The 20,076-nt window shown below is 50.2% G+C and overlaps 1 protein-coding gene across 2 annotated transcripts in view; it reads left to right on the top strand.

Annotated features, from left to right (window-relative positions):
• The window catches only part of TTC39A (tetratricopeptide repeat domain 39A), a 42,391-nt gene extending 24,241 nt beyond the window's left edge, over positions 1–18,150 (top strand). The window contains exons 9-20 of one of the 2 annotated variants that reach the window (XM_032634445.1): positions 974–1,082; positions 1,524–1,591; positions 1,673–1,732; positions 2,664–2,825; positions 7,593–7,684; positions 9,642–9,762; positions 11,888–11,999; positions 12,420–12,534; positions 13,459–13,575; positions 14,334–14,400; positions 14,571–14,634; positions 14,676–18,150. In XM_032634445.1, coding sequence (XP_032490336.1) covers positions 974–1,082; positions 1,524–1,591; positions 1,673–1,732; positions 2,664–2,825; positions 7,593–7,684; positions 9,642–9,762; positions 11,888–11,999; positions 12,420–12,534; positions 13,459–13,575; positions 14,334–14,400; positions 14,571–14,634; positions 14,676–14,761 — 1,173 coding nt within the window. In that variant the 3' untranslated portion in view covers positions 14,762–18,150. Of the gene's footprint in view, positions 1–973; positions 1,083–1,523; positions 1,592–1,672; positions 1,733–2,663; positions 2,826–7,592; positions 7,685–9,641; positions 9,763–11,887; positions 12,000–12,419; positions 12,535–13,458; positions 13,576–14,333 lie in introns of both variants that reach the window. The other variant, XM_032634435.1, reaches the window with a different exon arrangement.
• The last annotated feature ends 1,926 nt before the right edge of the window (positions 18,151–20,076 follow it).

The raw sequence follows: 20,076 nt of genomic DNA, 5'->3' as shown, positions 1-20,076 counted from the left end.
GTCTGGGAGTTGCCCAAGGGAAGCCCTACTGTGCACTGGGCCTTGAGGTGGAAACCAGAGGACTCAAGCATCCAGAGGCTTTACTGAGGGCAGGAACCTGAGTGCCAGGTAGCAGATCAGGGAGGGCTCCCTGGTGGAGGAGGCCTGATGTGGTACAAGAAGCAGTAACCTGGAAGTCAGGGGCCCTGGGTCAGTCCAGCCTCATCCCCTTCTCCCTGTGAGTCTGAGCAAGGCCTGCCCTCCTCTGGGCCTCTTTGTTCTGTAAAACAAGGGGCTTTTTTTTTTTTTTTTTACATCAGGTCAATGTTTCTCCAACTTGGACTTTCCAGCCCTTCCTGATTTTTGCCATGTCCACACACCTCTGTATTATTACTTATGTATCATTTTTCTCAAATGTGATTCATATTTTTTACTTAAATTTATTTAAAGGAAACATTACTACACAGAAAACCCCTATTATGTGGCATGATCAGAACATAATCATAACAATTAATACAAGAACCGAGCAATCTTACGAAAGCCCTGTCTGTGCACTGAGCCTGTGGTTAGGATTATCTGCCTCCTTGTCATTCCGACTCCCCCGCCAGACTTGGGGCTACTCAGGGCTTTGGTGCCCACTATGGGGACTGAGCAAGTGAATAAAGGGGGGAATGGGGAAGGGGCTATTGAGGAGGTAGGGGACACCCATGCCTTTGCCCTGGCTGTGGCAGCGGTGTCCCCTGGCCTCAGGAAGATGGCTGGAGGCACTGAGAGGGGCAGCCCCTTGTTCGAGGTTGCACAGCCTGGGAGCAGCTGACCCGGCCTCCAGGGCTCCAGACTCTGAGTCCAGCACTCTCTGGTCCCTTCTGTGGCAGCATTGCCCTCACACCTGTCCAGTGACCTCCCAGGCCCCTCCCCCCCTCCCTGGGTCCCGTGGAGGACGCTGGGGAGCTCAGGCCTTGCTGGCCTCAGCCAGTTCCTGTCTTTCCTCCAGGACTACGGGCTGCTGCAGCTGGAGGAGGGGGCATCAGGGCACAGCTTCCGTGCCGTGCTCTGTGTCATGCTGCTGCTGTGCTACCACACCTTCCTCACCTTTGTGCTCGGTAGGAGTGCGCTCGGGGCGAGTGCTGGGGCCTCTGGGCTTTGGTTGGCTCTAAGGGCAGGGGCTGAGAGGGCAAGGGGCTGCAGACCCTGCTCGGGCCCCCAGGACTGGGGATGGGGCACTGAAACCAGAAACAGCAGAGCCGAGTCAACTGTCCTGGGGCCTGGCCTGCTGACCACTTGCTTCCTCATACTGTGACTGGGTTCCAGCCCCAGTTTTCTCATCTGTGAAATGGGGGTGGGTCATGCCCACCTCAGAGAGGGTGTGAGGATGCTGTAGGCTGTAATGTCTAATTCAATCCTCACATCACCCTGGAGATAGAAGAGTTATCCCCATTTCACAGAGGGGAAACGGAGACCCTGAGAAGCCCCTGGTAGGTTGCTGGGAGGCGGATCACCAGGGAGGATGGTGACGTGTCCTATTGTCCCCCCACCTCCTTCAGGCACTGGGAACGTCAACATCGCGGAGGCAGAGAAGCTCTTGAGACCCTACCTGAAGCGATACCCTAAGGTGAGCCCTACCTCCTGGCAGATACTCCCAGCCCACGTGTGCCTTGTGGACCCACACGGACCCACATACGTGTTGTTGCAGGGTGCCATCTTCCTGTTCTTTGCGGGGCGGATTGAAGCCATTAAAGGCAATGTTGACGCGGTGAGTAATGGGGGTCGGAGCCAGTGCTGGAGGGCCCTCGGGTCTCCCGGGCCAGTAGGAAGACAGATACACACAGACGAACTCAGGGACAGGGCAGACTGGGAGGAGGGCCCCGAGAGAGGACTTACGGGAGAGCGGGGCCAGGAGAGGCACTTCCAACTGAGGCAGTCTGGGAAGATGAGGGAGGAGTTGGCACTTGTGGTGAGTAGGATTTGAACGGGAGATGGAGGGCTACCGCATCCTTGAGTAAGGCAGAGAGGTGGGAAGACCCGCTGTCCAGGGCAGGGCGACAGGCTGGAACCTGGTGCCAGGGGCTGAAGCGGGCACCTTGAGGGTCTGGCTAAGGAGTCTGGGCTCTGTAGGTGGGAGGGAGCCGTCGAAGGGGTGAGAGAGGGGCGGGTCACGGTCCGGGCAGAATCCCCAGCATTAAACCAAGGCCCAGGACGGACTCCGTGACCTGCAGTTCTGGCGTCTCCCGCTGGTCCCGGCTGTGGTTCCTCAGGCAGCAGGACAGATGCCCCAGGACCAGGTCACTTCGTGGGGGCTTCTGGGACCTTTGGAATTTGCTCTGAGGCATAGGCGTTATTATTATATCACTTTAAGGTTAGCGCTTTCCACTGCCTGTTATCCCTCTGTTATAGCTCTGTCCCATCCTTTCATTTTGTGCTGCAAGACCAGAGTCCCCAGGAGGGGCAGTAACTGGGCCCAAGGCCGTGTGAGACTTAGGCGGTAGAACCAGGGCTGGAGGCCACAACGCCTGTCTCCCCGATGCTGCCCCTCGCCCCCTCCCTGAGCCTGGCACAGGGCTGGGACGCTGTGCACGGCAGGAGGCTGGGGCTACTGTGGAGCTGGGCGGGGACAGAGGGTGCAGAGAGCGGGGCGGGGGCGGGCCAGGGGATGCCCGCCGAGGCTGACCGGCAGGTGCCCACAGGCCATCCGGCGGTTCGAGGAGTGCTGCGAGGCCCAGCAGCACTGGAAGCAGTTCCACCACATGTGCTACTGGGAGCTGATGTGGTGCTTCACCTACAAGGGCCAGTGGAAGATGGCCTACTTCTACGCAGACCTGCTCAGCAAGGAGAACTCCTGGTCCAAGGTGGGCTGACACCATGTGCTGGGGGCACGGGGGAACCAGGCCAACCCACCCTGGCCATGAGCCCCCAGAGCAAGGGCCAAACCCCTAACTGAACGCAGATGTCTCAGCTGGAATTTAACCAAAACCACAAATTCTACTAGGCCTCAGGGTTGGAAAAAACTAAAGACCATGAGGAACAGATGACCTTTAGAACTAGAGTGTGTCGAGATTTTTAGTCACAAGGGACAGAAGTATGTTGTGACTCACATGGTCTATATGAGTGTCGCCCAACAGAACTTTCCATTACCGTGGAAATGCTCTATTTCTTTTTTTTAAATTAATTTATTAATTTATTTTTGGCTGCGTTGGGTCTTCATTGCTATGCGTGGTCTTTCTCTAGCTGCGGCGAGCGGGGGCTACTCTTCGTTGCGGTGTGCGGGCTTCTCTTGTTGCGGAGCATGGGCTCTAGGTGCGCGGGCTTCAGTAGTTGTGGCATGTGGGCTCAGTAGTTGTGGCACGCAGGCTCAGTAGTTGTGATGCACGGGCTTAGTTGCTCCGCGGCATGTGGGATCTTCCCGGACCAGGGCTCGAACCCGTGTCCCCTGCATTGGCAGGCAGATTCTTAACCACTGCGCCGCCAGGGAAGTCCCGGAACTGCTCTATTTCTGCACTGTCCAATGTGGTAGCCCCTAGCCATACGTGCACATCGAGCACTCGAAATGTGCCTACTGCAATTGCGAAACTGGATGTCTTCAATTTTATTCTATTTTAACTAACTTAAATGTAAAAAGTCACATGGAGCTAGTGGACATAGTACCTGACTATGCGGGTGTAAACGTAAAAGGCTCATTGGTTCATATAACCGAAAATTCTAGGCACATCTGACTTCAGGTAGGGCTGAATTCAGGAATTCATATTATGTCGTCTGGGCTTGTTTTTTCCACCTGGGACTGTGCTCTCCTCTATGACATCTTTGTCATACAGGCAGGTTCCCTCCATTTGCCAGCAGGGTGGCTATGGGCTGCCTGCCCCTAACTCACATCTTCCCTTTGGTTTCAACCAGAGTCCCTGGATAGAGCCTCATTGGTCTGGCATAGATCACAAGTCAATGCCTGGAAACAGGGGTGGGAGGACCCCTCATGGATTGGGAGTAGGAGATGGGTGGTTCCCCAGAAGAAAAATGAGGTGATGCCCCAGAATAAGTGTGGATGGGGGTGGGCATTAAAGAGATGCCATGTAGGCAAAACGAAACAAAACAGATGCTCAGTGCAGCATCTTATAGCTTTTAACTTCATGGTAAGTGATGAAATAAGTATCAGGCGTTATCATCATAGTAACCATAGCACAGACTTCCGAACCAAGGGTCTTAGAATCATCTAGATCATCACAGAGCATCTGGTAGTGTCAAATCCATAGCACTTGTGTCTCAATGACCTTAAATCCCTATTTCTCATCTCTCCCCCACCCCTGCATGAAAGTCCCTTTTCAGTCCCCCTACCTGGGACCCAAGCTGAAAGGGAGCTCTCTGGGTGTGGGCAGGTGGGGCCCGCAGGAGGAGTGGGCTTTCACGGAGCTCTGTGTGCCCAGGCGTTATCTCCATCAGGCCCAGGAGGGGCACTGAGGCTTAGAGAGGGTGTGTGACTTTGCTGGGCCACACAGCTGCTGTGAGGAGCAGAGGGAGGACGAGGCCTCCAGGTGTCAGGGAGTCTGGCTTCCTGAGTTGGCTCAGTCTCCAGCTCTGTGACCTTGGGGAGGTCAGCCCCTCTTTCTCTGCAACACTTTCCTCAGAAGGGTTTCCTGTGAAAATAGGGGTTGTGGCACCCCGAGTTCCGGGGCTTCATTCATCCCTAATCTCCAGCACTTGGCCACCGGAGTCCACCAACTTCCAGCTCTAGGAAGGTGGCCTGTGGCCGCTGCCACACGTGCCGATCCCTCTGCTCAGCATTCGTCCCTGCCTGTGCTACGCCGAGTTGTCCCTTCAGGCCCGTCACGTTTCCCGCAGTACTCGCAGCTTGGGTGACCAGAAACCAGACGGTGACAACTGTGTGCTCAGCGCTGTAATGGGGGAATCTGAGGGCAGCTCAGAGGCATCCCTGAGCAGCCCAGCCAAGGGGACAAGGAAGGCTTCTGGAAAATGAAATGTCTGAACTGAACCTTGAAGGAGGAGGAATTAGGGTGGCAGAGGGGAGAAAGTGGAAGTTCTCTCCCCAAACCGAGAGAACTGCAGGGGCGTAGGGTTTGTGGGTGGGAGTGCAGAGGGACTGTGGAGGGACCGTGCCCCTCTAAGCCACTCGCTGTTAAGCTTCTTGAGGACAAGGACTGTGATATCACAGAGCCTGGTAGAATAATCCAGCAAAATAAATATGTGGACTCAATAGGCAAACAGATAACTCTGGGAAACAGGAGTCCCGTCAGGGAAGGTGGCTGCAGTTTTCCATCAGTGTGGCCCCATAACATCCCCTGGTAACTTGGATGTCCATGGGTCTCACAACTCTAGGTCACTGCGTCCATCCTAATTCCTGTGGACTCAGTGAGGGTGTGCTGTCCCGGGGGAGTAGGAGAAGGCTCTTAGAGGAAGCCAGCAGATGAGCCTGGCAGAGAAAGGACAATGGCACCCCAGGCAGAGGGACAGCACAGGCAGAGGCCTGAGGTGAGTTCCAGGAGTGATGGGGAAGAGTGGCCAGAAGAGGAGGAGCCAGAAAAGCAGGTCACAAGGGCCCTGAGTGGCTGTTTGGGCTTCAGTCTGACAGTGGGGGAGCCCATGCTTGTGGCTTAGATTTGTGCTTTTAAGAAATCCCTCCTGCAGTTGCTGGGCACGCTCACATGCCGGGTCCTGTTCTAGGGCAGGACATACACAAGTGAACCAAGCAAAGATCCCCTCAAGGCTCACGTTCTAGTGGGAAGAGAGAGAGACAAGAAACACACAAATAGATGATGTACAGTGTAAGATAACGTCAGGTTCCAGCAAGTGCGATGAAGAAAAATCGGGTAAGGTACGGGTGCAGGGCGTGATGAACAGTGTGGTCAGGGGAGGTCTTTATGAGAAGACACCAGAATGAAGTGAAGGAGCAAGCCATGTGGACATCTCCATGAAGAACGGTCCAGGCAGAGGGCGTTGGTAGATATTAGGGCAAGAGGGGGAGGAAGCTGAAGCCGTGAGTTGATGTGTTCTGGAAGCAGCCCGGAGGCCAGTGTGGCTAGAGTGATACGAGTGAGGGGGCAACAGTGGAGGGGAACTGGAGAGGAAACGGGGCGGACCGCACAGGGTCTCACAGGCCATGACAGGGCATTTGGATGTTCTCCTAAGTGCGACGGGATACCGTGAGACGATGTCTAGGAGGGACTGATGTGATCTGCTTCTAAAAGGTCAGAGTGGCAGGTGGTGTGGAAAATGGCTTGCAGGGCCAGGAAGGGAGCAGGAGATCAGTTAGGAAACCATGTGAACTAGGACAGCAGAAAGACATCCCTGTGGCCCGGAGCAGGGAGATGCTGTGGAGACTGGTGCAATAATTGAGGTGAGGGCTAGGGCAAGGCCAGTGGGATTTCGGAGCTCTATGGGAGGTAAAATCATGAGGGCTTGGTGGCTCACTACCAGGGCCGGGGAGAGGGAGAAGGCACAGATGACACTGGGAGGTTACAGATGGGATGGGGAACAGATTTCACAGAGGGGAGCTTCTTCTCAGCACACCCCACAAAGACCAGCTTTTCCTCATGTTGTGAAGGGCAGACTGCGGTGCTGAGGGCAGACTGGAACTGGGAGTAGCCCTGGGCTTCATTCAGCATGGGTGGGGCTCCCAGGTGGAGGTTGCTTCCCACCTTTTCTCTCCTAAGGCTAGACTCCAGGATGTCCTGCTCCGTTTCCTCCTCCACCCGCTACACTTGTTTGCTGGGTAGCTGCCCCAGGTGGCAGGAGCTGTGGTTCAAGACTTGGCCACTGGTGGGCAGCACAGAGCCAGACTCCCCTGGCACTGGACTTCAGGCAAAGGGGAGCGGCTTTCGGGGATGGATCTTTGGCCGGGGGTGGGGGGTGAGGGGGTGGGAGGGTGGTTGTGGCAGCTGTGGATCCAGTGGGCAGACCCTTGAAGCCACACAAACCTGGGGTCACTCCCAGCTCTGCTCCTAGCAGCTCTGCTGTCCCAGGAAGTAGAGGTGGGGTACAGATTCCTTTCTGGCATTGTCTTTGGGATCAAGTGAGGTGATATATGTAGAGTGCCTGGCACACAGCAAGGCAGTTTCACCAAGGGGCCCTGAGCTTAGCCCTGACCCAGGGCCCTGTTTATTCTTCTGGCCTCACACCTCTTCTTGTATACATCCCATGCTTTATGCTAGTGATTTGTATCCTACGTACACACATCTCTGCCCTCCCTGGCTTTGATCAGGCTGTTCCCCTTGCCTGGAAGGTCCTTTTTCTGTCTCTGTGAATCTTCCCATTGGCGTTCAAGGGCCCAGTCTGAAGTGGCTGCTTCCCTGCAGCCCGTGCTGCCCCATCTTTGTGTCTCCATCCTATCCCTCAGCACCACCCCGTGCATCCTCTAGTTGCTTGAGTCTGCCCTGCTACTTCAGAGTGGAGAGGGCAGCTGCTTAGACATGGCCCATCGTGGATTTAACTCCTAGCTCAAATCCTCAAGCTGCTTCGGCTTCCTCGCCCAGTTTCTCCCCTGGGGCTTGGGGATAATGTCAGCTACTATGCTGGGCCATAGTGAGGTTCCAGTAAGGTACTGGTGCCAGTTCAGGACTGCGATTGGAGGGCAGGCTGCTCACACCTGACTGTTGCTCTACCTCACACAGGCCACTTACATCTACATGAAGGCCGCCTACCTCAGCATGTTTGGGAAGGAGGACTACAAGCCGTTCGGGGATGACGAAGTGGAGCTGTTCAGGTGGGTCCGACCGTTGCATCGTCGTAGGCCCTGCCCACAGCCAGCCTGAGCTGAGGGAGGTGGTGGAGTTGTCATCTCCCTGACACTCCCCCACAGTCACCCCACGTGCCTGTCCTTCCCTCCCATAGCCGGGGGGCCTCCTGCTGCCGCTGGTCAGAGCCCTTTGAATCCATTCAGAGGTTTTCTTTCACAAAAGTGGTTTTGTCAGCATTCTTTCCACTGAACCTCTTTCACCTGGAGCGTAGGACAGATGTGGACACTGAGGTCCAGAGAGGTTCCTTCTGCTGAGTTAACCTGATCCACTCAGGAAAGCAGAGTTGGAATCACATAAACAGGATAAAATCTAGCCTCTGCCATTTGTTAGCTGTGTCACCTTGGACAATTTCAGGATCTGTAAAATGGGAATAACCACCTCTGCCTCTGCAGTGTTGTTCTGCGAATCAAAGAGAACAGATTTAAAGAGCCTGGGGTAGGGCCTGGAGCCAATAAATGGCGGCTGTTTTTATTCTTATCTGCACTACTGTGTTTGCCTTTTGCAAAGGGCCTAGAGCAGGGCTCAGCCATGGCAGGCTGAGGATGGAGCCTAGGGCTTTCCTCCAGTCATGGTGAGGGTTGGCCCCAACATGCAACATGCTAGGTAACCCTAGCTTCCTGGGCTGTCACAGTCACAGAGTGTTTATCATTTACTGAGTAACTTTGTGTCTCCATCTTATGCAACTCTTCTAGAAGATCTGTGAGGGTAAGAATCTGTGGGGGAGGAAGAGTAATTTTTTCTCCATCCTTCTAGGTTCTTGGCTGAGACCCTCATAATAAGATTAACAGGAGAAAAGCAAACTGAAGTTTAATAACTCCTGTATACATGGGAGAGACTCAGGAAAACTGAGTTAACTCTCTGAAATGGCCCAAGCCATTACCTTAAGTGCCATCTCCAGCTAAAGGACAAAAGATTTGGGGGCATAGGGAGCCAGTTGTGGGAGGTTTTCAGGTAAAAGAGGGGATGTGGTTGTTACGCAGACTTAAGTCTCTGCCTTCTCCACTGATAAGTTTCTAGAGATTTAGTTCTCCCCCTCTTCTTGGTACAGAGAGAGGGAATCTTACAAATGGAGATTTCCCTTATAAATGTAAATGTCTCGTACAAAAAGGTAACTTCTACTAGGTTTTCAGAGCTTTTTGTGTGTCTGCTGTTTCTTAAAAATAATCAGCCTAAAATAATCTTTATGCCTAAGAAGCATATTTGGGGGTAACAACTTCTCCCTTTCATATCACTGTCTCCATTTTAGGGATGAGAAAGCAGGCCCAGAGAGGTTCCACAGTGAATAAGCAGGGGAGGTGTTTGGTGGGGGACCTCACAACTAGGTCCAGCTGCTTGCTGGGCCTGGACAGCTCAGGTTCTGAAGGTCACAGCCATACCCCCATGATTATGGCAGGGATCGAGGGTAAGGCGGAGCTGGGTGGGTGAGGCCCCAGATGTGGAGGCTTGCCCAGCTGCATACCACATTTTACCGTACCCTTGGGAACAGCTGAGGAGGCCACAACTCACGTGGCCAAAGTTAATGAAAGGTTTGTGCTGTGTGGTCTTGGGCAGGTCCTTCCCTTTAAGAGTTTTAATCTCCTCTGTGAAAGTAGGGTCAGACTTCCACTGGGCCCTTAGGAAATGGGGGCTGGGAGTGGAGAGGGACAACTAAAAGGCAGAGCAGGCCTGGGGGGGTTTGTGTACATTCTCACCTCTGCCCGCTGCTGCTTCTTCAGAGGAGCCCCTTGCCTAGCCCTAGGAAGTGCTCGGGTCTTGGGGCAGGGCCTGTGAAATAAGGCCATAGCCACAGGCTATGAGTCCAACACTCTCATCATATAGATGGGGAAACTGAGGCCCAGTGAGGGGCCAAGCAGAGGCTGGGGACTCTGTCCTTTCTAGCACGAGAATCTCGCCCTCTCCCCACCCTCCTCATCTCTTCCACAGAGCTGTGCCGGGCCTGAAACTCAAGATTGCTGGGAAATCTCTACCCACAGAGAAGTTTGCCATCCGGAAGTCCAGACGCTACCTCTCCCCCAAACCTATCTCATTGCCCATCCCTGCTCTGGTGGGTAGGAGGGTCTTGACTGGCTCTGAACTCCAGTTTGGGATTGTGGGGATGAGCTGAGAGCCAGGGATATAGCCACTGGTCCCGGGGGGGAGTGGATGAGGGAAGAAGACCTCATGCCTCAGGGGCCTGGAGAGGATTTCACAATTCACCTGGTACTGGGTGGGGGGACACAGATGAGCTGGAGCCTGCCTCAACCTCTGAGAAAGCACTGGTCTACTAGGGATGGGGGTGGAGAGACAGGTGAGTCGGCTGCAGGCACCTCAAGGCAGAAAGAGCAGCCCCCCGAGACAGCCCCACACCCCTGTTCCCAGGCAGCGGCATCCCTTGGCTGTTTGTGTTTCCACGCTGTTTCTGTCTTGTCACACAATTAGAATTGTTGTTTACACTGTCCCGCCCTCACTGGACCAAGATTTTCTGAGGCTGGGACCATGTTATATTACAGTCAACTCTGAAATAACAGCAATTGCTGGCACAGTTACTGGGCACTTGCTGTGTTCAAGGCTCCTTATACCCATTGCCTATGGCCTCATTTGATCCTCACAACAACCCTCTTAGTACGTGCTGGTGGCATCTCCATTTTACGGAAGGGGATAATAAGGCCTAATAGATAAGGAGGAAGATAAAATATCTACTGAGTAGAAAAATGAAATAACTTGTCCAAGTCCCATAGCTAGTGAGTTGTTAGCCAGAATTTGAACCCAGGTAGTCTGGTTCCAGAGCCCATATTCTGAACCATGGTTTTGATGCTAATTCCATGCATGATTTGAGCAGGCATCAGAGAAGTTTCTAGTTTGTTAAGAGTCCTTGTTATTCAAATAATAAGGCAGCCAGAAAGGTAGAAAGGGTGCTGCTTCAGAGACCTGGCTCTGCTGTTCACTAATTGTGTGACCCTGTGTAGGGCCCCCTTTCCCTTAATGTAAATAATAATATATTCCTTGCCCATTTCATAGGGCAGTTATGAGAATTGGCTGATAAAACATGTTAAACACTTTAGAAATCAAAAAGTTCAATATTTATGTAGAATTTATTTAGAGCTCGTATCCTGAATATCTTTAAATAAAATCTGAGCTATTTGACAGGTTAAAATATACAACAAAGCAATTATCAAATGGGGGCAAGGGAAGCAACTATATGAGAAATTTAGGGGAGAATTTCCAAAACTATAATCTGAAAAATGCTATTTGTGCATAAAATGATTTCTGTGATTAAATACATTTGGGAAAGACTGGCCTAAACAAAGTTTATATACCGTAGACCTTCTTGGAGCCTTTATATGCTAATCTGCATGGCAGGTCTTCAAGAAGAAGCCTGAAGATGCAGTTTTTCCCTAACTTATTTGGCCACAGAACAATCTTTTAATGGAACACTTGCTAACTTGAGACCATATAACAACTTGATAAAACCTTGTCTAAACTTAAAATCCCTCCCTGGAACATAACAAAAGTCTTTCTAGAACTTTATGTATACAAGTCACTTTCACATCCATTGCCTGGTTTGATAGTTTAGGAAATGCTAATCTAAGCTAACAGAATTACTAGAATGAAAATTTAATTTAGTATTCTGAACTTCCTGGCAGTTAAGGCAAAAAAAGGCATCAGGTATGTTTCATAGATGGATACTCACGCTCAGTGCCTTGGCGAAACAGGAGAGAAGGTAACATGGTCTTAAGCTCCTGAAGTGCTTAAGTAAATTATGGTTCCTCCAATATAGGAGGCCCTATTAGCTGGAGCAAGGAGGAGGACTCCCTGGAGAGTGTGGGGCATGACCTGGTCCTCAAAGAATGGGAAGAGTGTGGGCACAGAGAGATTGGGAGAGAGCAGAGTAGTGCCCCAGGAAGCCATGAGCAGAAAAGTAACTGAAAACTATCAGCAGCTATGAGCAGAAGAGTGAGAATATGGGTCCATCTTTAATTCTCACTGGGGTAAGGGGAGATCTCAATAGTAAGTAAGATAAGACTCCCCGTAACTCCCTCAAGTCCACAGCTTCAAAGGCTGGGCTGAGACTTCTAGAGTTAGAAGGGCCTTTAGTGATCCTCTGATCTGAGCTACCCATTTTACAGATGGGGAAACTTGAGGCCCCACTGGGGAGGAAAGCTGGGACTGACTTGCTCCCCTGCCCCCAGGAAATGATGTACATTTGGAATGGCTACGCTGTGATTGGGAAGCAGCCGGAACTCACAGACGGGATACTTGAGATTATCACCAAGACTGAAGAGTTGCTGGAAAAGGGCCCAGGTGACTACCCCCAGGCCCTTGAACCTGCCAGGCTGGGTCAGACCACAGGTCTTTACAGTTGAAGATTCCCTCTACCAAAAATGTCCTTCCTCACTTCTCTACCCTGGTAACTGTCCTTTGCCTTTCCAGACTGAGCTTCAGTGGCAGCTCCTCCAAGAAGCTGTCCCTTGTCCCCCAGGTAGGGTCAGGGCCTCTTCTGGGCTCCCACAACCCCCGGGCTTCCTTCAATCAGTCCTGGTATCACTGTATTGTCATCGTCTCAGTATCTGTCTTTCCTCCCCAGATGTGAGCTCCCTGAGGATGGGGACCATGTGTGAGCCGCTTCTGTCTCCCCAGGGCCCAGCACAGAGTAGGGGCTCCATGAGTAACTGCTGAAAAAATGAACAAACCTGTCGTCTTCCCTCACTCCCCTATTCTCAGAGAATGAGTACTCAGTGGATGATGAGTGCTTGGTGAAGCTGCTGAAAGGCCTGTGTCTGAAATATCTGGGCCGTGTCCAGGAGGCCGAGGAGAATTTCAGGAGCATCTCTGCCAAGTAAGTGCCTCTGTGGCCACTCCTGCTCCAGATGGCCTACTGCTGGGCCCCTGGCTCCAGGGCAGCATTTTCTGGGCTTCTCTTTCCTCACGCACACATGCACAGTGCCTGACTCTGGACTACCCCTACTCGCTCCACATGTACTAGTGTCTATCCTGTGCCAGGACCCTTGCTGGGCACAGATCATCCCCACGTTGTCCTCTAGGGCCACCAGATTGCCCAACTACAGGAGACCATCCGCAATGAGTTTCGTGTGAATGGTGCCCCCTGGAGTTTGTAATTTATCAACTCTGCCCTTGGGGAGTGCAGATGTTAGAGAGACAGACAGCTACAGGCAACTCAATCTGGTATGGTGAGGGCTGTGCTAGAGGAAAGCAAGGACAGCAGGTGCCAGGAGGAGGGACCTAAACCTAATAATGCTAGATACCAGGAAAGGCTTTCCAGGGATGCCACTTAAATTGGGAAGTTTACCAGGCAGAGAAAGCAAGGAAGGAGGAGTTTTAAGTGGAGTAGGTAGAGCATGTGCAAATGCCTGGACACAGGAAAGACACCTGAGGTTGGGTGACAGTGGTCAGGTCCTTCCCTGCCTGGGTGAGGTTGTAGAGGGAAAAGGTTGCAGATGAAATAGAGGAGGGGTTGGGGACCGAGGTGGGGGTGGGCTAACTAAGGACATGACATGAGCCATAGGTTGTCAGGGACTTGGGGCCCCAGGTGCAGAGGACTGGAAGGCTTTGCTGTGGATCTTAAGCCTTTCTAGGGCTAGGTAGTGGGAACCCTTCCAAATTGGAATTCAGATCAGAAAACCCCCCAAGACCATGAGTTGGATCCTGCCATTGGGGAGAGGCTCAGGAGGAGTCTGAAGGACGTGCCCGAAGGATGTCTCAAGAGCAGAGCCTGTAAGCCATGTTTTCCTCTGTCCTGCAGTGAAAAGAGGATTAAATATGACCACTACTTGATCCCAAATGCCCTGCTGGAGCTGGCCCTGCTGTTTATGGAGCAAGGCAGAAATGAAGAGGCTGTCAAACTCTTGGAAACTGCCAAGTAAGGCATGATTGCCCTTGGTCTGTCCTTTGTTCCCCATGGAGTGCAGGGTATGGGCAGAAGAGGCCAGGCAGCAGGGAGGGAGGAAGGTGCTGGCAGAGGCAGTATAGGCAGCCCAGAGGCTAGGCCCATGTCCCTGGGGAACCCAGCTCTCACCTGGCATAGGGGAGGCCTCTTCCTCAATTTACCAATGAGGAACTGATATCCCAGCATCAGGGACTAAGGGTCACACCACAAGCCAGCTGCAGGGCCGGTGTGAAGATGCAGGTCTCCTGCCTTCCAGCCCTTGGATCTACCTCTTGAAACCACTCCTTCAAGCTCAGGGACCCAAAAACAGGACCAAGAGTAGCACCAGAGGGCATGGTAACAGGTAATCCCTATTAGTCAGGGCCCAACTCTTTCTTTATGATTTTTTTTTTTTTTTTTTTTGTGGTACGCGGGCCTCTCACTGTTGCGGCCTCTCCCGTTGCGGAGCACAGGCTCCGGACGCGCAGGCCCAGCGGCCATGGGTCACGGGCCCAGCCGCTCCGCGGCATGTGGGATCCTCCCGGACCGGGGCACGAACCTGCGTCCCCTGCATTGGCAGGCGGACTCTCAACCACTGCGCCACCAGGGAAGCCCCCAACTCTTTCTTTAGACAGAGGCAGGGATCTAAGCCTCTAAAAATATTGCTTGGCTAGTGGGCTCCCACAGTTCAGACTAAAGGAAAAGCACTTCCTGGAGCAGCCTCATGTGTCTGATTCTCTGGCTTCTTCCAGGCAAAATTATAAGAATTATTCCATGGAATCAAGGACACATTTTCGAATCCAGGCAGCCACACTCCAAGCCAAGTCTTCCCTAGAGAATGGCAACAGATCCATGGTCTCATCAATGCCCTTGTAGATTTGTGCAGCACTCCCAGGCTGGAAGACAGAGTCAGCTGGACAGAGCTCCTGGAAACATTTCAAAAAGATCCCCTCCCCCTGTCCTGCCGTTGGGGCCCACCAGTGCTCCAGTGCGATGACACGACACAGGTATCTGTGCAGAAGCGAAGCTGGCATTTTCACCAGTGTGGCCAAGGGCCTTTGCCAAGGACAGAGCTGCCGGAGCCCTCTGCCTGCCCTATCACATATACGGGTACTTGTTTTTCACTGTGATGTTTAAGAGAATGTATAAACAGTTTACATTTTCCTTAGAAATACACTGATGATGGGATCAAAGTTGGCTTTGGAAAAAACTACCAACCAACCACCTGTAAATCACTGTTTTAACCCCTACTGATGTGGAGGCAAATCTATGATGCCAAGGGCCAAAGTGCTTTTCAGACTTCAGCGAGGTCTCAGCTTCCAGGGCCGGAAGGACCCAAAGGAGGATCTGCACTGCAGGCTTTGAGGTTTCTGGGGATTGGACATAGAGGTTTCACACACTCCCACTACCTTCCTTCTTACACTCCCTTTTTAACAACTTTCCAATTTAAAAAAAATCAAACACGTCTTTTTAGTGAGATAGTTTTGAGTCCATCTGTAGGAAAAAAAAATCAATCTTCACCACTAATAGCGATACCGAGGCCTGAAGGAAGGGGGAGCCCTGTGGCCCTTTCTGTGCCAAAGCCAAGAAGTTTGGCAGGTAAAGTTTCTCAGACACCAGTCTGCTATATGCCAAATTGAAACCACTGGGAATGATTTATGAAACATAAAAATCTTCTGTATTTCCCTTCGAGGTACACTTATTTACCAACAGCGTTTTTCTTAGAAACAGAATGGTTATTCTTGGCCTGTTTGTGTGTTTCAGATTTTTCAGTTAAGAGAAAAGATATATTTAAGTAATAAAACTTATACACTTTAAGAGATCATGCAACATCTATTTCAGTAAAATATGTTGTTGCTTGAATTCTTAGGCTGGGCAGAACGTTTGAATCAGAAGTCATATGGCTCAGGCATGTTTTATTTAGCCAACATAATGTTTTAAAATTTTTAGAATAAGTTACTAACATTTTAAAATGGGGAGATTTCACAAATAAATCTGGTTTCTGGCATCTTATTTTAATAATCTGGCAATATTGGGCCTCATTCCCACAAGGCAACAATCAGTTGGAGCTGAGTAGAGGCTCTTTTCAACACTTATAATCTTCCTGGCGCCTAAAAGCATCTGAATTTGCACCCAGTGGGACTGTTAAAGTGAGGACTCAAGTTCAGTGACCAACAAACACCAAGTTTTACCATTCACAATCTAACAGCATACTTCAACTTAACCATCTTCCTGGTAAAAATATTCATCTGTGAAAATGTGATTCCTCAAACACTGAATGCAGTTTCTGTAAAGGAAGAACCACAAGACAACTTTTCCAGTCTTCCAGCCTGCTGTATTTAGCAAACACTTCTGAGCATTTGCCAGAAGCTAGGTGGTTTAATCTATTAATATACAACCAAGCTTCCTGTGGCTGATGCTGAATGAAGTTATGGGTTTTAGGTAAAGCATATTCTCATTAGGAAAACAAAGCCGAAAACCCTCATCCAAGGTCCTCTTTTGCACTTACTGTACTGTCATAGCAGAAATGCTATGAAAGGAAGACTCCTTATTTATTTCGTTAGAACTAGACAAAAGAGTGCTTTCCACAGAGGGCAAGTCCTTTGCAAGCTCTCTCTCCTCCACAGCCTGAATGCTGGGAGCCCAGCCTACTTCCAGGTTGTTGGGCAGGGCAGGTGAAAGGGGTGAACTAGAGCCAGGCTGCTGAATGAAGGTGGCCTGTTGTCCTCCCTCACATATTAGAATGCTACCTATTACAGTATAAAAGCAGCGCCAGTCACAGGATACCAAACATATAATTCACAAAACTGCCGTTTGCAAAACACTTTCATCTCAATGTTCATCTTAGGTGCTTTTATTTTTAAATTTTTATGCCAGGATGGTTTCCTAGTTGCTTCTATTTCCTGCTGGGCTTCATTAATTAGCCTCTGTCACCTTTACCTCCGGCTGCAGTCTGGCTATGAGTTCTGTCTCCTTTATTCCTACCTGCAGCTTGAGTTAGTCCATCAAAAACATGTATGTGAGGGAGTTCCCTGGTGGTCTAGTGGTTAGGACTCAACGCTTTTACTGCCGTGGCCCAGGTTCAGTCCCTGGTGGGGGAGCTAAGATCCCACAAGCCGAGTGGCGTGGCCAAAAACAAACAAAAAATGTATGTCAAGGTGAAAATGCTGGGTGTCTGACACCACCATATCCTTGTGCAGAGGCCTCTGAAGGTGAAAATTCTGTCGTGGGCTTCTCATTGCGTCTTGAGCCGTTTCTGGTCACTGCTTCTCTAACACTGCAGACCTTTCCAGCACATCTGCCCTGGAGAGGCACCTGATCAGGTGAGGAGAGTCTTGGCCTAGAAATAAGGAGACCTGAATTCTAGTCCTTGTTTTGCTACTGCCTTTCAGAGTGACCTTGGGCAAGTCATGGACCCTCTAAAAATTAGTAATTTGGACTAGATTAAGGCTCTTTGCTGCTGTCAACAGTTCTGATTCTGTCTGGTCAAGTCTGTTTCTGGGCTTTCATCTCCAGAAAGAGGCAACAGATATATATATACCTTCCTACCTTTTGTCAAAGCCTTGTGCCACCAGGCTGCTTACCAGAAGTGATGATAGCCTTCCTCCCAGGACACCCAGAGAGCAAATAATCCTCGTTTGGGGAAAGTCTGAATCCTGTGCCACACAGAGGAACTCAGTTGTTAGGAAGCAGCAACTGTGTAACATGCTCTGAATAGGCTCTTGGCAACAGAAAGGCTACCTCTGCCTCTCACTGGTCCCAGGCCTTGGACTGGCAGGGTAGCTTCCAGCACTGTGCTGGTCCCTATCAGCTCTCCCATATGTTGGCAGGATTCCCTATTCCTTATCTCTCAAGTCAGAACGGGAGTGTTTCCAAGACAGCTGTCGTCATTCACAGCAAAAAAAGCCACGACCTGACAGCAAAGCCAGGACCCTAAAAGGCCAATGCCAACCAAACACTAGGCTGAGGTCCAGGTGGGAGATTCCCAGCAACTGAAGGGAGCATCAGGAGGATTTTAAAAAGCCCCAGCCTGCTGAGTGCTGCAATCATTCGATGAGGGAATAAAATCCAAAGACACTTTTCTCTGGAGTTACTCCCAAGTTTATGTCTTCTAAGATGATAGGGAGTGGACAACAGTCTTCTTCTCTGCTTCAAATTTAAAGCCCAACAGTGTGCCTTTTTAACAGTTTTCTTATGTCCTTAGCACCATCACACTAATTCAGTAATAAGTGAGAGGTGCCTGGATTCTGAAAACCAAGCAGCAAATGGGAACTTCTCACCCTCGCCCTCAGATGCAGCTTTCCAAGGTTGGAAACTGCCTTTCTTCTTGGGTTAGCACAGCTCTGTGGAAATCTGGTACAAAGTTCATCACTGTCCAACAGGGTAAGTCAGTCCACAAACAAGGAGCCTCATTTAGGGACCTGAAAAATCCATTTCGAAGTAAGCAATCTATGAGTTGCTTCTACTGTCTAGTCAGCTCTCAAGTGACAAAATATAATACAGCCCTTACTTTGGTAAGACATGCAATTACAGAAGGTCACTATGGATTTCTAAAAGCTGACGTTCAAGTTTAATCAGACACATCACAGCCAACACCTCACAGATGACTGGATAGGATGGTTTTGTTTTTCTTCATGTCCTGAACAAACACTTCATAACACCAGATACCATATGCCCTCGGTAGAATAATACTAGCTAATATTAAGTGCTATTTACCAGTTGTGATTCTAAGTACTTTACATTTGATGTGGAGCTATTATTGCCATTTTACAGATGAGAAAACTGAGACATAGGTTAAATAACTTGCCTTAAGACCACACAGCTATTATGCATCAGAAGTATTTGAAGTCAGGCAGCTGAACTCTAAAGCTCATGCTTTCCTGAACTGCTGGTCAAGCTTTCAAATTATCAGCTTAAAGTCGGATCTGACTTACATTGACTCTTGGGCCACTGTTAAGTATGGAAAAGGTACTGGCTGGTAACTCAAACACTAGAAATCCCTGGCGTGGAGCACATGGAGCATATGCCTGTGTAGCACGGTTCCCCTGTGGCACTTGGCATCATGAGGTAGGGACAGGGTCTATCTTGGACAAAGGCAATCCTTAAGCAACCATATTGCTCATAAAATCATCAGGATGTTGAAGGAAAAGGCATGATCTAATCCCCAGCTGGATAGGTAGAGTTCCAGTCAGCTACTCCAGAGATGGGTAGTGAACAGATGCAGAGGCTCAGACCTGGACTGAGGCTTGAGTCCAAACCATATGCTAGAAGAGGTTTGGTGTAAGGCAATAAGAGGTAGGAACACTGACAAACTAGGAAGCATACGATGCTGAAGGCACTCTTAGAATTTTAAGTTTAAGCACCTAAGAGTGCTGGCTGGCCAAACATATCACACCTGTGGGTCAAAGTGGTCCATGGGCCAGAAATCTGTCACCCTTGGGCTAAAGGTGACTTTCAGACAACTATCTGTGGAAAAGAGGTGGTGAGCAAATTCATAAGAGAAAAGCCTGATCTACTAAAAATAGCAACTTGAAATTATATTAATTACATGGGATAATAGTGGATAAAGTACAGACTGAATTCAAATTATTCTGCTTTGAGAATCAGTTTACTCTTCTATAAAATGGGGCCAATGCCAACTGCTTCACAGGGCTGCTGAGAATAAAAAGAAATCAACTAAGCAAATAGCCTGGCACAGTCCTTAGTATATTAAGAAGGTAAATGTATTAGCCCACACATACTGTGGGAAGGCAGTGGTGAGTTTGGCCTAGGGGATGACTGAATCAATGGCTCTAGTGCATCCATCAGGCCTTCTCCACCTCTTGGCTTTGCTTTTGTGTTAGATTTATTCTCTTGAACTGACTTCTCTGCGTGGCAGTTCAGACCTTACGTCCTTACAGCTCTGTGACAAGAAAAGGGCTCCTTTTCCTACCTCCAGTATGAAAAATCCCCAGATAAGGACTCTGATTAGTCTGACTTGGCTTGAATGTCCATCCCTTAGCCAGTGGTTCCCCAGATCAGCATGAGATATCAGGGAATTTGTTGGAAATGCAAATTATCAGTCCCCCCTCCCCCTGATGCAGGGGTGAGGCCGAACCACCTGAACAAGTCCTCCAAGTGCATCTGATGCACACTGAAGCCTGAGAACCACTGCCTTGGAAAGGGAGTGAGGTACTACAATGGGTCTATCTTGGATTACATGCTCGGTTGGGAGTTATTACTAAAAAAGATGGGGTACTGGGCAGACAAAAACATGTATCCAATATGTCCTTTCTTTCCAAAGTTGACATACAGGAACTATGACCTGCCAACATTCTCAGGTGAAGGGGAGGATGAGGGCAGTACTGGTTAGAGACACAAGGCTTATTAGAAAGCTGCCCATTCAGGAAGAGCTTTGCCTTTGTCCTTCTCCTTGCAACCCTCAACGATCTTTATAAGGCCCCGATTTTCCAATGGGAACCTCCTTGATGGTGGCTCCCACTCCATCAGAAATGC

Source organism: Phocoena sinus, chromosome 1 (assembly GCF_008692025.1).
Source record: "Phocoena sinus isolate mPhoSin1 chromosome 1, mPhoSin1.pri, whole genome shotgun sequence".
Taxonomy (NCBI): domain Eukaryota; kingdom Metazoa; phylum Chordata; class Mammalia; order Artiodactyla; family Phocoenidae; genus Phocoena; species Phocoena sinus.
Note: the sequence above shows the minus strand (reverse complement) of the source record. Positions and strands in the feature narration are given on the sequence as shown.